Here is a 15011-nt window from a genome sequence, read left to right on the forward strand (position 1 = left end):
AATTTAAATGTAATTATGTTTACGTAATTTAGTGTAAAACAAAATTAAATAAAATATATCCTTTTTCGATAAAATTATTAAAATCATTATTAAAATTAAAAATACAATTTTATATCTATAAGTATTTGTAAATAAGAAAAAATATTTCAATTACAGGAAAATATCGCGTTCGGCGTAAATTTCCTCTGCCCCGTACTATTTGGGATGGCGAGGAGACATCTTATTGCTTCAAGGAAAAATCCAGAAGCGTTCTGAGGGATTGGTACGCTACCAATCCTTATCCTTCGCCTCGTGAAAAGCGAGAATTGGCAGAAAGCACGGGACTCACTACTACGCAAGTCAGCAACTGGTTCAAGAACCGGAGACAAAGGGATCGTGCAGCTGAACATAGGTATTTATCTTTTTTTTTTTTTTTTTTTTTTTAATATTTCTTCAATACCTTTAAAATTACTTCTTTTTTTAACGTCTTGTACTGCGTCAAAGGGGATTGCTTATTACATGCAATCCATATAATATTTTTAAAACGCATCAGACGTATTATATTTTTCTATTTCGTTTGGATAACATTCTGTATTTTTGATCTTTGTTGCGAAAGGTCAAAGTCATTTAGAGCGTTGACATTTAGTACATTGTCTTTATTGCTGACGAAATATCCGATATCCTTTGTTCATCTTGCCTGGTCTAGTAATAATAATAATAATAATAATAATAATAGCCAGTGATATTAGTAATAACGGTCTAAATATAGTGTTATTTTCGCGGGAAATTTAAAAGCAGTTTCTCACGCAACGGTGTTACTTATAAGTATTAAGGTAAATTTACACTTATGCACGTGAAATGTGTAAATTAGCTTATGAATATAAGGAGTTTTTCTCTTCGAACGTTTCAAAGAGGAACATTACATAATCTTCTTTTAATAACCAAATATACATGTATCGCGATATGCCAGACGCGTCTGCTTATTTTAAAGTGGGAAAGAGATGAGAAAACACGTGAGAAATGTCGATGATGATACATGTGCTGTTACAATAATAGCTTCGTCATATCGACATGGGTACACGTATGCATTTTCATACATATTTTTCGCATGGCCTTGTTCGAAGAGTTAATGACGGTGGCCGAGTTGATATCCGTGGAGGGCGCAAGCGTAGGAGTTTCATGTTGTTTGGAAGGTCGTTGCTCTATATCCGATTTTAGAAACGACCGAACAAACTCGAAGACGGCCTCATAACCACGTAACGTTAGCGATGTGTTTCACTTGCGTCGTGTGATTCGCTCTTTATCAGATCTTAACCTCTACATTTTTCTAATTTACATCGAACGACATCGTTATCTATTGAAAGTAAGAAAGAAGTAACGCAGAGGTTATGTTGTTATGTCGTTGCTTCTAAATCGTCCTCGAATTTAATTATATGGACGTTAACTTTTTCCGTTTTCGCTCACTGTTCAAACTCTGTAATTTTCGATCCGAAATGAACACCTTGTTCGAGACGTAACACGATCTGTCGAACCGCTTAATCGTCGGATCCTCGTTACTGCCATTTTGCTCTCGAGCGGAAAGAGTTAAAATTCTCGACTACTCGGAACAATTTAGATACCGTTATAATATCTCCTTTGAAATCGTGTAATAATCTACGTTCGTTTTTTACGTTCACTGAACGTAATCAATATATACTTATATATCATGATTCTTTATTTCGTATTGGAATGGATAACACGAATCACTACCAAATAATAATATTATTCCTCCCGATTAATCCTAAAAGAATATTATAGCAAGGATACCGCATTCCCTAATTTTATTTCTTTATTTTATCCTTTTTTTTTTTTTATTTATCTATTCCTTTTACTTCTTCTCTTTCTTCTGAACTTTTAAAATTCGGAAATTAAAATGTTTCGACTCTACAAAATTACATTATTCGACCAATTTAAAAATGTCTATTGTTATTCATACAACAATTGCGATAGATAGGGCATACAACAGTATACACACCAATGTTTTACACGCGTTTTAATCGGTATGGGAATATCGAGAAAAATATACCCAATATTAGATAAATCTGTCAGAGCGAAAGATCATCTGCTTCCGGTTCGTATAGAAGATTCAATGTGATGATTAATAGCGAACGTAATTCAAGAATCGTCGAACGGACGAGAATCATCGTGCGTCGTAAATAACACGGGAGGAAGGGGGAGGGGGGAGAAAGAAGAGAGGGGGAATAAAAAAAGAAAAATAAAAAAAACCAGTTCTCTCTCCCTTGATGATTTCGTTGCGAATCCATCGATGCGAATCGTGGCCAGGATAGACGACGGCGTTTCTCCTCGACGAGAATTTCGCGAGGGAGGAAGTGGGAAGCACCACCGTGGCGAGGCCCAGTCCAGTACACAGCCGTGTCACGCCACGGGGAACGTATCGAATTTCTTATGGCTTCTGTGTATTCCCATGAACGGAGAAGGACTCGGAGAGAAACAGAAAGGTAGAGAGTGAGAGTGAGTGAGAGAGAGAGAGAGAGAGAGAGAGGTTAGCGCGAGGGGGAAAATTGGTGGGGGTAAGAAAGAGAGGGACAAACAAGCGGTGGTGGATCCTATAGTCCTATCCGATAGCTTTGGGGGTATCGTGGATACGCATGGCATCATTCGCGGCATATTAATTACAGGAAATCCTACAAAGCATCCATATCACCCTCTCCTATACCTTCCCTATACGTAATTCGTTGCACACCCCCTCGATGGAATATCGAGTTGAAATGGCTCATTGTTGCGCTTTCATATTTCCAGATTTGATAGATAACACAATTTTTATTTAATAAATAGTAAATAATTTGTGCCCAGATTCGTATGTAATAGGCGGCGATTGCGCTTTGAACGCTTACAGAGAAAAGATTCGTTTGATTGGTTGGATGGCTCGATTAATAGAGAGCGCTTCTGATGATTTAAACAACGAACGAGAGATAGCGGTTCATCGAACCATCCTTTTCTTCCTTCTTCCATTACAACCCGTACAACAACAATTTCAAGGCTAATATTTTTCGTTGCGTATTATATGCGATCTGCCTGTATGATTGTTCATCTTTTTTTTTTTTTTTTTTTTTTTTATACCAAAAGTAGCTTAGCGGTAGAGGATATTTTTTTTTTCGAATCCTTTCAACGCGTTTAATTCGTGCCAACGGTTCCAATAATTGGAATGCATCTTGATGATAGAGGCTCGACGATAAATTCGACCGAAACGAAAATACGAGCACGGAGCGCTAGGACATTTCGGGGAATTAATGAGTCACACGTGCTCACACCGAAATTGGATGACGTTAGAGAAAGATGAGGGGGGCGGGGGGGGGGGGAGAGCTTAGGGGAAGAGCGGAGGACGAGGCGCGCAACGGTGCGTAGCGATAAGAATTGCTTGTCTAAGCGGCGCAATCTTGTTTATGTTTCGCGCTACCTTCTAGTCTCTTTATTAGATAGTTGGCTACCCTGCACGCTCGAGATGACGGTTCACTATCGCGAAACTGGACAAAGATCGCATTCCGTTACGGGGAGGGAGGCAGGAGGAAATATCTATAAAAACATTCGTTGGTCTTGTTCTCTCGTGCGAACAATCATCGTTTTTCTTCCTTTCTTCTCTTTCTCGTTCTCGTTTTTCTTCTCGTTTCTGTCGATCAGCAGAAAAACGTTGGTGTCTGTGACCGGTGTCCGGTAACCGAACGTGCGCGCAGATCGTAGGAACGCAAAGGGAAACGATAAGAGAAAAAGATGCTGATCGCGAGATTTCAGACGGCGCCGTCTGCTCGTTATCTTCACCTCTTTTATTCCGCGCAATTCCATCCGCGCTCTCGAATATCTTTTCCTTTCGCGACACACACGTGGCCAGAATTATTATTCTCTCGAGCAATTGATTAAGCGCGTCGAGATGTTACCAAATGTTTCGGCATGGTCGGCATGCTAAGAAAGTTGCAGAAAAATAACTAGTCAAAATTTTCTAACAAAAATTACCGCGAGCAATTTTACTTATTAAAATGTTCGAATATAACATTCATTCGCAATTGTTATAATTGATCCGCTCTTTACGTAACTTCGACCGTTTGCGATTGTTCGCATCTCTGCTTTTTATTATTTATCATTCCGGTATTATATTTGTCCCCACATCGTACGTACTTCGTTGTAATAATTATATCTATTTAATATAAAATTAACAAATGTATCTGGATACATACAATCGCCGAAATATCCCTAGCCGATACATTCTCAGGGTCGCGTATTCCGAGCACAATTGCAACTTGGAAAATAGCACGAATTTGCTTGGTAGAATGAAGTTGTCGAAGGTTATTGCCTTCCGAAGTTGCGAGTCACGCGAACCTTTTGAATAAATCGTTCTGTTCTTCGTTTGTGCGTTTATATGTATGGATCACGTGTAAACGAGCCGGTTAAATCGTTCGATAAGAGTTCCCCAGGGGAGAGTATATACACCGTGTGTGCATCCTGGAGTTTGACGTTTTTTGCCCGACACCGACGCCCACGAGACGCCCCAGTCTCGTGGGGACCGCGATACCGCCAACGTTTCCGCCCCTGCACGCGTGATCCAACTTTAATTTACATCAGTTTGTTGTCGAAGAATCTAAAGGAAGCTCCCTTCATTCTTATCAAATTTTTATTGGAAAATATATATATATATATATTTTTTTTTTTTTAAATAAAAAATTTTAATTTATACATCGATATCGAAATAATATATCGTAAAGTTTCGTTCTGTAAAATAATGTATACGGGTATCGAAGATCTTGAATTTAGATCGAGAGCCCCGAAAATATGTAGTGTTCGCTCATTCGATCGATTTCGAATAATCGTATGTCTCTACAATTTAGTTATAAACGTTCCTTACGGTACTGTTTAGAAACTTAGTCGAGTGGGGGAATGTCGAATTTCGACAGTCGCGTATCGGCGCTCGTAGAAACAATACGGTCGTCGTATCGATTACACGGTTATCGTTTCAAATATATATATATATACATATTTTATGTTGTGTATTCTAAATTTTTATTTCACTTCTTTTATTTATTATTCTTTTTTATTAATATTTACGAGAAATCAATAATCGTTAGATTATTAAAAAAAAAAAAAAAAACAAGTAGAAGAAAATCGTCGATGGTATATTATTAGCGCATCAATCGTTCTGTATTTCACGGTAGATTCGTCTTGTTAAACATTTTAAAAAAAAATATCATTATCACACAGAGGAACAGTGTGTGCTCTATTCGTTATTGTAGTTGCTACGATAAATTGTCATTAACGACTCTTGAAATATATCCGAGCCTTCTTCTTGGGCATAAAACAGTCTCGCTGAGAGATTCGGGGCCTGGCGTCTCTTCGATGCATTATACTCCTCATTTCAAGTGGACAAAAATAAACTTCTCTTCTCCGCACGTGCCGTGACAATGTTTTTTCTCCTTGCAAACGCGATCCTGCATTATAAATACAGCTCGAGCAGGAAAGACACGTTTAATCTCTATATCACCCGTGTTATTTACGTATATTTAGATATACTCTTGAAATTTTTATCTTATTTCTATCCAATACCATTGTGAACATCAATTCGATATATTTTTATCGAAATTATTTCAATATATGTCCAATTTTTTAATTAAAATCGATTCGAAAAAAACGAAAGAAGAATAGTAAAATTGATTCGGTCAAAATTATTATCTCGTAAAATTGTCATCGTCGTAATAATTTATTTGTACAACAAGTCCTCGATATACTCGATAAAAATCAAAATTGTTTCTTCCTTTCTATAATTTCATCAAATCCAGACCATCTTTACTTCTCAAATATGCAGTAGCGGAGGGGGGTTAATTTTTAATCCGTGACACGGAGAAAGCTTTTTATAATTGAGAAACGACACCGATTAAAAAGTGACGTTTATTATATGACCGCCTTGACTAATATCGTTATCGTGCCGAATAAGTGGAAGTGAGCCGTTTCTCTTTTAGACGCGCTCTAATCTTCGAAAATGCCGGGCATCGTAACCCGTTCGCCTCGGCCCAAGGGTTAAGAACAACAACATTGCTCCGCCGAAAATAAATAAAGCCGGAAGGGGCAGGCCTCTCCTACGTGCCGTCCAGACGTTTTCCCTCTTCCGTTTAAACGTTTGGCCTCGTTTTCGTTACTAGCTAGAGAAGAATTATCGATGAATAAATAGAGGAATTGGGCGAGATCTTCAACAGTGAGTTTAACCGAAAAACAGATCGGATACTTTATGATATCGTTTCTCGACACGGATAGCGGCGTAACTCAACAAATACAAATTTACTGGATAAGGATTTTAATTTCGTTCCATAGTATTCCTTTTTTTTTTTTTAACTCTCTTAGCTCGTAGATAGTTTTTAACAATAGGTTTGACAAAATTGTCAAAAAAAGAAAAAGAAATAGATTCGAGATTAAAAATATATCCAAGAAATGTATCAGTCGCCATTTATTTTGCTAGATTTCGTAATCTCCAATTAATAAAAGTATTGATCTGCGAATAGATTGCCTGTTTATTTGTTTATTAGAAAGTGTATGTAAAATCATTTTATGTTGAGATAATAAGACTCGTCGCGTACGCGCGAAATCGTTGCTTTGTTCGACGAAAAAAAATCGTCGAGGCAATAATAGTAATTAATAATTATCTTAATAATCTTGATAATACATCATCGTTCCGTTCGATAAAAATGTCTTTCGTATCACGAATATCGAGATGCTAGGTTAACCATTTAATCCATTTTTCTACGACTGCCGCGTGGGTTTCTCGTGTGGATGTGGATCGAAGAGAAGCGGTGACTGCACAGTTCGTCGGGGTTGGAGCCTCTAGTAATGGGCTCTGTCGTTGTTCCCCAGTGTCAACAAAACATTGCTAATGTACCCCAGGCCAGCACAAACTCGCTCTTGCCTCACCCTCGTTGCGCCACTGTCAGCACACCCTCTTCTTCGTCCAACGATAAATCGAGGGCTGGCTCTGGGAGGAAAGGAATAATCGGGAAAATGGAGGATCGTTCTTCCTCGATATTTATTCCACATTCTGTGGAAATTCTCGCAATCTTTTGATTCTTGCAAATTCTTCTTTGCAAAGTTTATTTGATAATTTTTTTGATAATTCGAAGGATTGATCATCATTCTTTTTTCTTTCTGGAAAATTGGAATCTGGAGAATGGAATTTATCCGAGTTATTCAACTCTTGTTTCTTGCATAATTTTTCTTAAAATTCTCGTCAGCAAAATCCAATATTCATTAATCTCTCAGACGCTCCTCGTTCTCGTCCATCTTGCAGCCAGCATTCGCTTTGGAAATTTTATACGAAGATCGGTCTTTTGGATTCTTTTAACAGCTCGACGATAATTTCTTAAACTAAAGATTTTGATAATACTTTTAACATAATTTTAGATAATAGAGCGATAGTTCGAGTCTTATAATAATTTGCATCTTTAATTGTTCTTGATTACATTGATTTCCGATAACCGATTTCTCGTTCTATTTGCGGCCGTTCCGACAGACATTCTTTCATAAGTATTCTATCAGGAATTCGAGATGTTCTTGTATTATTCTTTCACTCGATTACGATTGATCCTTGTAACAATAGTCAGCCCTACATTTTCTCTTTCATTTTTCATTTTCTCGTGTCCAATTGCAGTATAACAATTACATTAGAAACGATAGACATTATGATTCTGTTGATTGTAAGCAACGTATATCAAGTTACGTATAGAATTAAAAATCTTTCTCCAAGAAATCTTCTTCTTTTTAATCTTATTGAATTTTATGCAATTTGGAAAGATCCTATTTATTTGTATCTTCAAAATGCATACACAAACATACTCTGATCCATGAAGGATTGATGGTAAGTCAAAATATTATCTCCCAAAGAAAGAAACATGTTCAAAAGGAAAATAATATTTACGAAATGTAATATAAATTATAGGTTTATCAAAAGATAGATAAGAGAGATAATATCGCGATTAAACGATACGAAAGGAAACACTCCAGGAATTTTTTTCATGGCATTCTTTCCTCGAAACGTTTGAACCGCGTTTCTCGCGAACGACGGATGAACGACGGATAAACATGATACGATTTTATTATTTCTTCTATCCCATAAAATTATCTACATATTTGGACTTTTAAATTAGATTATCTCAACAAATGGGTGGACGTATTGTTTGTTTGTAACTATATATTCTATCGGCATCGATAAAAGTCGACGTGTGTGGGGCTTTAATAATTTTTTTTCCCTAAGAATTAAATTTGAGACCGATAGTGTTACGACACGATTTTGATTTAATTTTAATCTTTGATAATAATTGATTAGTTATTTGTTAAACGAATGTTAACAGATGATGAAGAATGGGAGGAAAAAATGGGATTGTAGGGGCACGTTTTGACTTGGATCTATTAGTAAAATTGTTGGTAAAGCTACTTAGGAAACTGACGGCTCCCTTAGGTAGTTCGTTGTTCGTCTCTGTTTGCTGGTCTTCCTTGTGTAAATCTTGGCAGTCTTCTTTGAGAAATTTTCCGACGCTTCCACGAGTCAACTTTTATTCGTAAAAAGGTATTGGGAATTCTTGAATATCATCTCTGTATTAAATAAATCGCGCGATTCGAAAGAGAGAAATATTACAAAATATTGATCTCAACTTGAATAAATGATCGAAAATTTGATATATAAGATCTGATCTTTTAAATACTAAATATTTATCTATCATTAACTTTAATATTATCCGTTTTAAAATTATTTTAGTACACATATTTTAATACCAATTTCATATCTATTTTTTGAGATAATCTTTTAAATTCATCCGATCAAATAATCTATATTATACATATATATGATGTAGATAACACCATGACATACTTTCTGATTCACAAAACGCGTCATAGATCGTTATCCTTCGCCACGAAATTAAATACATATTATACACCACCCCTAAAAAACTAAAAAAAAAAAAAAAGAAAGAAAAGTATTAAATGTCCATTATTCAGAGTTAATTAAATCGTTCCATCGAGTGTTGTCACGTAAGTGGAAAATGGAAGCGCATCAGATTGAAGTGGACGCCGATTGAGGGGGTGTATATGGCGTTGGTGGGTTTCTGGAAGGGTGGATGCCACTTCCCGGATGTAGAGGAGGACAGATGGGGGAAAAAAGGGAATGGAGTCGGTGTCGAGAAAAGGGCGTTTCGGAAGGGGACACGAATAGTCCGTTGGGTAAGGGTTGGACGGGGGTGGCTGCGCCAATATTGACTCTTTCTGAAAACTGGGGACCTCATGGTGACAAAGAGGGTGGCGCTACTTTACCGCGCCTTTTGTGCGTCTCCAAACGTGTAACGATGGCGCCTTGCTCGATCGTCAAACTCGATTTATTCAGTTGATTTCGGAAATCGTACCTTGTATTGAAGAATATTTCATATATATATATTATCGATAAAGTTTATTGAAGCCGATATATATAACATTATAAAATATTCATTCAAAAACTACTTCTTTGAATTAACAATTTTTAATTAAAAGAAATTAATTCTTCTATTAGTTTTGAATCTAGAGATCCCTAGAATTGAAACATCCCTAGATTTTCCATCTTATTAAATTTTTCGTTAGAAACCAACCAATTAGCAAATTAAAATGGAAAAAAGGAAAAGAATGTAGTAGCAATATTTTTTCCACGAGTGTCGATAAAGGCTCGATCCTAAAAGACTTTGGATCCACGTCCATAGTCGAAGGACAACGTTGATGAATCGTCGCCTGTTATAGGCCTGTCTGGCTGCTGGCCGCAGCCAGTAGCGTGGGTCGACACCGCGACTCCTCGACACGTCGACGATCGTGATCGATTTCCATCAAAGTCGATGTCGAGCTTCGATACCGATCGACTTCCATCAAAGTCGAAGACCTCGCCCTGTTCTGTCTCTCTTTCTCTCTCTCGTACGCCGATACTCGCTCATCTCTCGCTGCGACCGGATGAATCACGAGAGTCCGTAATCGAGTTCTTCGATGACTTTGTTGTGCCGTTGAATCGCGACACATTCGTGAAACCGCGATTTTATTGGATCGTGAGGGAAAATGAATAAAGGCAAACAGGTGATGATAGTCTTTTACTACTTACGAGAAGAGAAACATTTTTTCGTCAATTTTATCGCTGAAAATAATTATCAAAATAATTAACCAACAATTATATTTTAAAAAATATGTTCATAATATGTCAATTATCGTTACTAGTGGCTATTATATAGTAATTTACATTGAAAATAATATTCATCGCCAGTAACGACTATTTCTAACCTCAAATAATTTCGATAAGTAACAAGATATTTTATTAATAATAAATTTTACTCGTTTATAATCATTATCGTAATAAATCTAAGCTAAAGATTTATTAATTGCACGATTTTTTCACATTTTGGTTAATAACAGTTAAGATTTCTCCTTTTAATCGTTGATAGTTATCAACGAGAATAATAATCTCACCTTAATTCGTTCACTTAATCCGTCGCGTAATAAATTGTAATAAATTGCATTCGTACAAAAAAAGAAGGAAAAAAAAAAAAAGAAAAAGAAAGGCGAAAGGAAGACGAAAGAAAAATGTCACAGGGTCCAGTGACAATGGTGGCCGGAAGTCCATGGTGGCGGGCAGAGAGAAAAGAGAGTTTCGCTGCGCAAATAAAGATGCGTTCGGGTCAAGCGGGTAGACACTCGTTGAAATCGTTCTCGCGATGCCGACGTCCCCGAAATAGCTACGAATACTGCCCGCGTACCATTGCCTGGTTTACGGTTACAGCGTGCACGGTGTCTGGGCAACGCGCTCTGCGTATCTGAAACCAGAGAACCCATCTCGTCACCGTGTCTCGTACGCGCAACGACATTCACGGAACCGTTGCACGAAAAAGGCGACTTGGTGAGTCGCACGCGCTGTAATTCCGCTCGGTTCCGAATTCTCATTTTTCATTGCCACTCGGACGCGGTCTCGTGGTCCCATTCGCGAATCCTGCTCGCGCAAACGAGATTCATTTATGATCGTTCCGAGGGACACCACTCGGAATGGAAAACATGTCAATTTCTTTAAGCCAGCGGGCTACGTACTGAGAGGGCGCTACTTGTCAGCTTCAAGCCTAATAGCTTCTGACACATTTTTATTTCAATATATCGATTGTATTCGTATCTTGTTGCTAGTCTTATTTTTAAAGACAAAGCGTCATTAGTCAATAATTTTAGTGTTATTATATGTACAGTTTATTATCGAAGGAATAAATTGTAGGTTATTTGAATACGTATTTATAACTTGGAAAGAATTGGAAAAATTTTGTTTTAAACGTGCTATGCAATGATAGATAGTTATATCTATTCTATCCGTTTGAGTAGTATCATTACGCAGTGACGGATATATTTATTTAAATTATGAAAATTCTTATCGTGTCATTTAATTCAACGTGTATAGGAAGAATAACATAATATAATATGATAAGAATAAAATTATATAATGAAGATGGAACAGTTAATATAATAACACTTATAGAATTGTAATAATAGCAATAGGATAATGATGTAAAATGTATCTTCATTAATGAAGAGCGTAATGCTCGAGGAGTTAATAGAATATTGAGAATTTATTGGATGAAAACTGAGAATAGAAAACGAAGAATCTAGAGAAGAGAGAAGAATATTGAGACGATTTTTTAAATTTATTCATCGAAAATTATATTTCAACCGATTAAAAAGAAATTAATCATAGTTTTAAATTATATATCGCGTACGTAATCATTATTTATTATTAGTTCTCCTCTCCCCTTACCTTACAAAACTAAAACATAAAGGCGTGCTCGAATCACGGCGTAGAAAATAACACCAGAAATAGAATCCATTTAAATTCTTAACACTGTCTCATTAGTCTCTCAAAAATTGAAAATACGAAGCAAAAGCTTAATTTATATTTCCCTTTGCCAATCCCGTATAGCGGAACATCAAAGCCAGAAATTCGCGATGTTGGAGATCCGTGACGGCCACTGAATCATCTTTTGGACGAAAATTTTGAAACGATACGTAACCGACATCCGGGGAAACCGAATTCCAATGCGTGTTGCACCGAGGCCTTCCCATTCATTCCTTTCCCTTCCCACCGTTTTCGTGCGGATTCTGTCGCGAGAAACAGAGAACACCGTATATAAATAGACCGCGTTTTCACGTTTACACGTTTATTCCTGGTTGATGAATTCGCGTTCTGGCGATGATTTCTCATTCACAGATTTTCGATTTGGCGCGTTTCACGCGAGCTATCCGTAAGAGCGTGATCGCCTTCGATGATCCCATCGACGAGTGGGCGGCTCCTCTTAAAATTTTCATTAATGAGACATCCCAGGAGGAGATTATATTTTAGGAAAAACGTATTTGTGAATGTTGTATGATGCTCGCGTTTGATGAGGAAATGTTTAATTTTATGTTATCGCGAGGTGACAAATCCGTCAAAGCGAGGGATTGTTCCCGAAATTGTTAAAAATATGCAAATTCTCTTGGGGACAATTTATATTGGCCCGCGTTGAAATGGAAGAACGAGGACTGCTATTTTAATCCGAGTCATTTATGTAGAGATTAAAGCCTTATTACCTTCGGTCGGTAATACTTGCGATAAAATAATAAAATTGCTAAATCTGACGAAACAATGATAGAAAAAAAAATCCAAGACTTTCGATGAAATTTATTCATCAATCTATTATCTAGTGGATGAATTATTGAAATGATCGATTAATAATAGAATTCCTCATACTTGTCATGGATTTCTGAGGATGTTAACACTTTTTATATTTGGTAATAATGCATAATATATATATTTGGTATAACACGATGATGACAAGATGATTATATCCAAAATTTTGTTCAATTCTAATAATTAGATACGTATATGGCGTAACATTTAGAGAAGAAAGAATTGACAAACAACTTATAATATTAAGTATGAATTAAAATTAAAATTTTTCCAGTTCAAAAAATCAGTTCAATATCAGTTTAGAATAGAATATTTTGACTTAAGGAGGGGCATAAATTCTCCGTAAAATTTGAGGAACCATCGTTTGATGTGTGACACAGACATCGCAGAAACGAGAGAAGACGACCTTAACGTCAATCATTTGGCTGTATTTTCTGCGTGGACGTCGTTACAGTCTGGATCTGTTGATTCGTAGGGAATCATTGACTCGAAATAGCTCCTCTTGGTCGTCGTAGCATAGGCCAGGTCGTGATGCAACATAATGGTGAAAATCGATGATAACTGGGCTAGTTTCTAAGAGAATATCTCGATGAAATTTAAGGATTTCAACTTTACGATCTAATGAAAATCGATTACGTTTACATTGCATCGCGAAATGTGTTTCTACTTGTAGAATATAATTTATTATCAATGCCTACAGTCTTCTTGATTATTCGTAGATTATTCCAAAGATCTTTCATGGATGTATCATAAGAGAAATGATCGATGCGATCTTTCATGGTCTACGTTCAAAGATATATCTTGAATTATTGAACGTTATGTAGAAAGATTGTTGTATCGAGCCAAAAATAGGATTGTGTAATATCACCGTGGATAAATTATTGATATTTATTAAAAAACGTGACGGCTATTTGTCGATACTCGTGATAAATTAAACGAATAAGAAATATTAGACGGTATAATACGTGCTATACTACTCGATAAAATTCGAACATTTATGACAATTTATTGGGCAGCTTTGGTAACATGTAGATTTTACATAATACGGATTTATTGAACGTGATAACTTGCATTTTATGGTGCTTGGTAGAGTAGATAGCGCAATGGATTTCTGTGATTTAAATCTAATTCAACGACTGTGTAATTTTTCCTACACCTTCCTGCAATTTCTACTTTTTTAGCAATAGAATTTTTCCAATAACAAATAGGAAAACGTGTGCATTCCATTCTTACCGCTGTAAGAAACAAAAAACGTGAAAAAGAAAATTTTCAAAAGTTCCCACAAAAATTCAACAGGTGCCCGAAGCGAAGAAGTTATCTCCGAACAAACGAGCAATCTTCCCTTTCTCCATGCCCTCGGAAAGACAATCGAAAGGTAAATTTCCTTCTTTCTGCCTGCGCAGAAGGAGAGAAAAAGCATGGTTGAAATTGTGGAGGAAGGTCGGGCCGAAGAATACTACTTGATTCGAGCTATCAAAGCTGCACAAAGGATGCGTTTGAAAAAGCGAGGAAAGGACGAGAGTTTGATACGGCGAAGCTTTTACCGGGGTTCGAACCCTTTTTCGCCGAAGAGAGAGCGAAGGGGGCGGCCATGTTGGGTCGCCTCAGCCATTTTCGGGCGCACGCGGACAAAAAAGGCGGGTTAGGGGCCCCTCTCGGTGAAAAACCGCTTCTAAAGAAGGACCACGTCAAATCTGACAGGCCGAGGGAAGAAGGGGCCACATATGGCCACGTAAGGGCCAAAAAGGGCCCGCCTCGTCGCGTACACGTCACCGTCCGCTGCTCTCCGCTGTCGTTTGAAAAAGAACAATCCTCTCTCGGCTCTCTCTTTCTTCAGGGCGCGTGTTCCTCCTCTTCCTCCTCCTCCTCGTGTTCTTCTTCTTTTCTCCTCCCCTTCTCTCAACGAGCTTCGTTTCCTTCTGTCGACTCTCTCGCAGGCGACAGAGGGGGCATTCATTCATGCACGCATTCCCAGAATGCACTGTGTGCGCCTTGCGTGCATGTGCTTCGGAAGATTGTGCGGCGGCAAAGTTCGTTTTCTTAGATACGGCTTAGAATGGGTTTAGGTTCTGAATTGAATACGATAAATCGTTAAATTTAAATTTTATTGGGAACGCGTTTTTTGAATATGGAATTTATAAGGGTAATTATTTTTCTGATTCGTCGGGCATTTGAAATTCTTCTAGTAACTCGCGTATCTGTAATAATATTGTATTATTGTATGTGTACTTAAATTGAAGATAAAAGAAGGTAAAAAAATGTGGTAATAAGAAAAATTCAGAATCGGTGATGCGTGAAAATT

At 37.2% G+C, this 15011-nt stretch overlaps 1 protein-coding gene across 6 annotated transcripts in view; it reads left to right on the forward strand.

The window, feature by feature from the left end:
- Positions 1 to 15011, forward strand: part of so (SIX homeobox 1 protein sine oculis) — a 49645-nt gene that overhangs the window by 5858 nt on the left and 28776 nt on the right. For all 6 annotated transcript variants that reach the window (XR_015291153.1, XR_015291152.1, XR_015291151.1 and 3 more), the window contains exon 3: positions 157 to 391. Coding sequence is in view for 3 of the 6 variants with exons in the window: in XM_086904885.1 (XP_086761011.1) it covers positions 157 to 391 (235 nt within the window). In the remaining 3 variants the exon portion in view is untranslated. The remainder of the gene's footprint in view (positions 1 to 156; positions 392 to 15011) is intronic.

The sequence above is a fragment of the Apis florea genome, unplaced genomic scaffold (assembly GCF_048593485.1).
Source record: "Apis florea isolate Af1SG1 unplaced genomic scaffold, ASM4859348v1 contig_2350_pilon, whole genome shotgun sequence".
Taxonomy (NCBI): domain Eukaryota; kingdom Metazoa; phylum Arthropoda; class Insecta; order Hymenoptera; family Apidae; genus Apis; species Apis florea.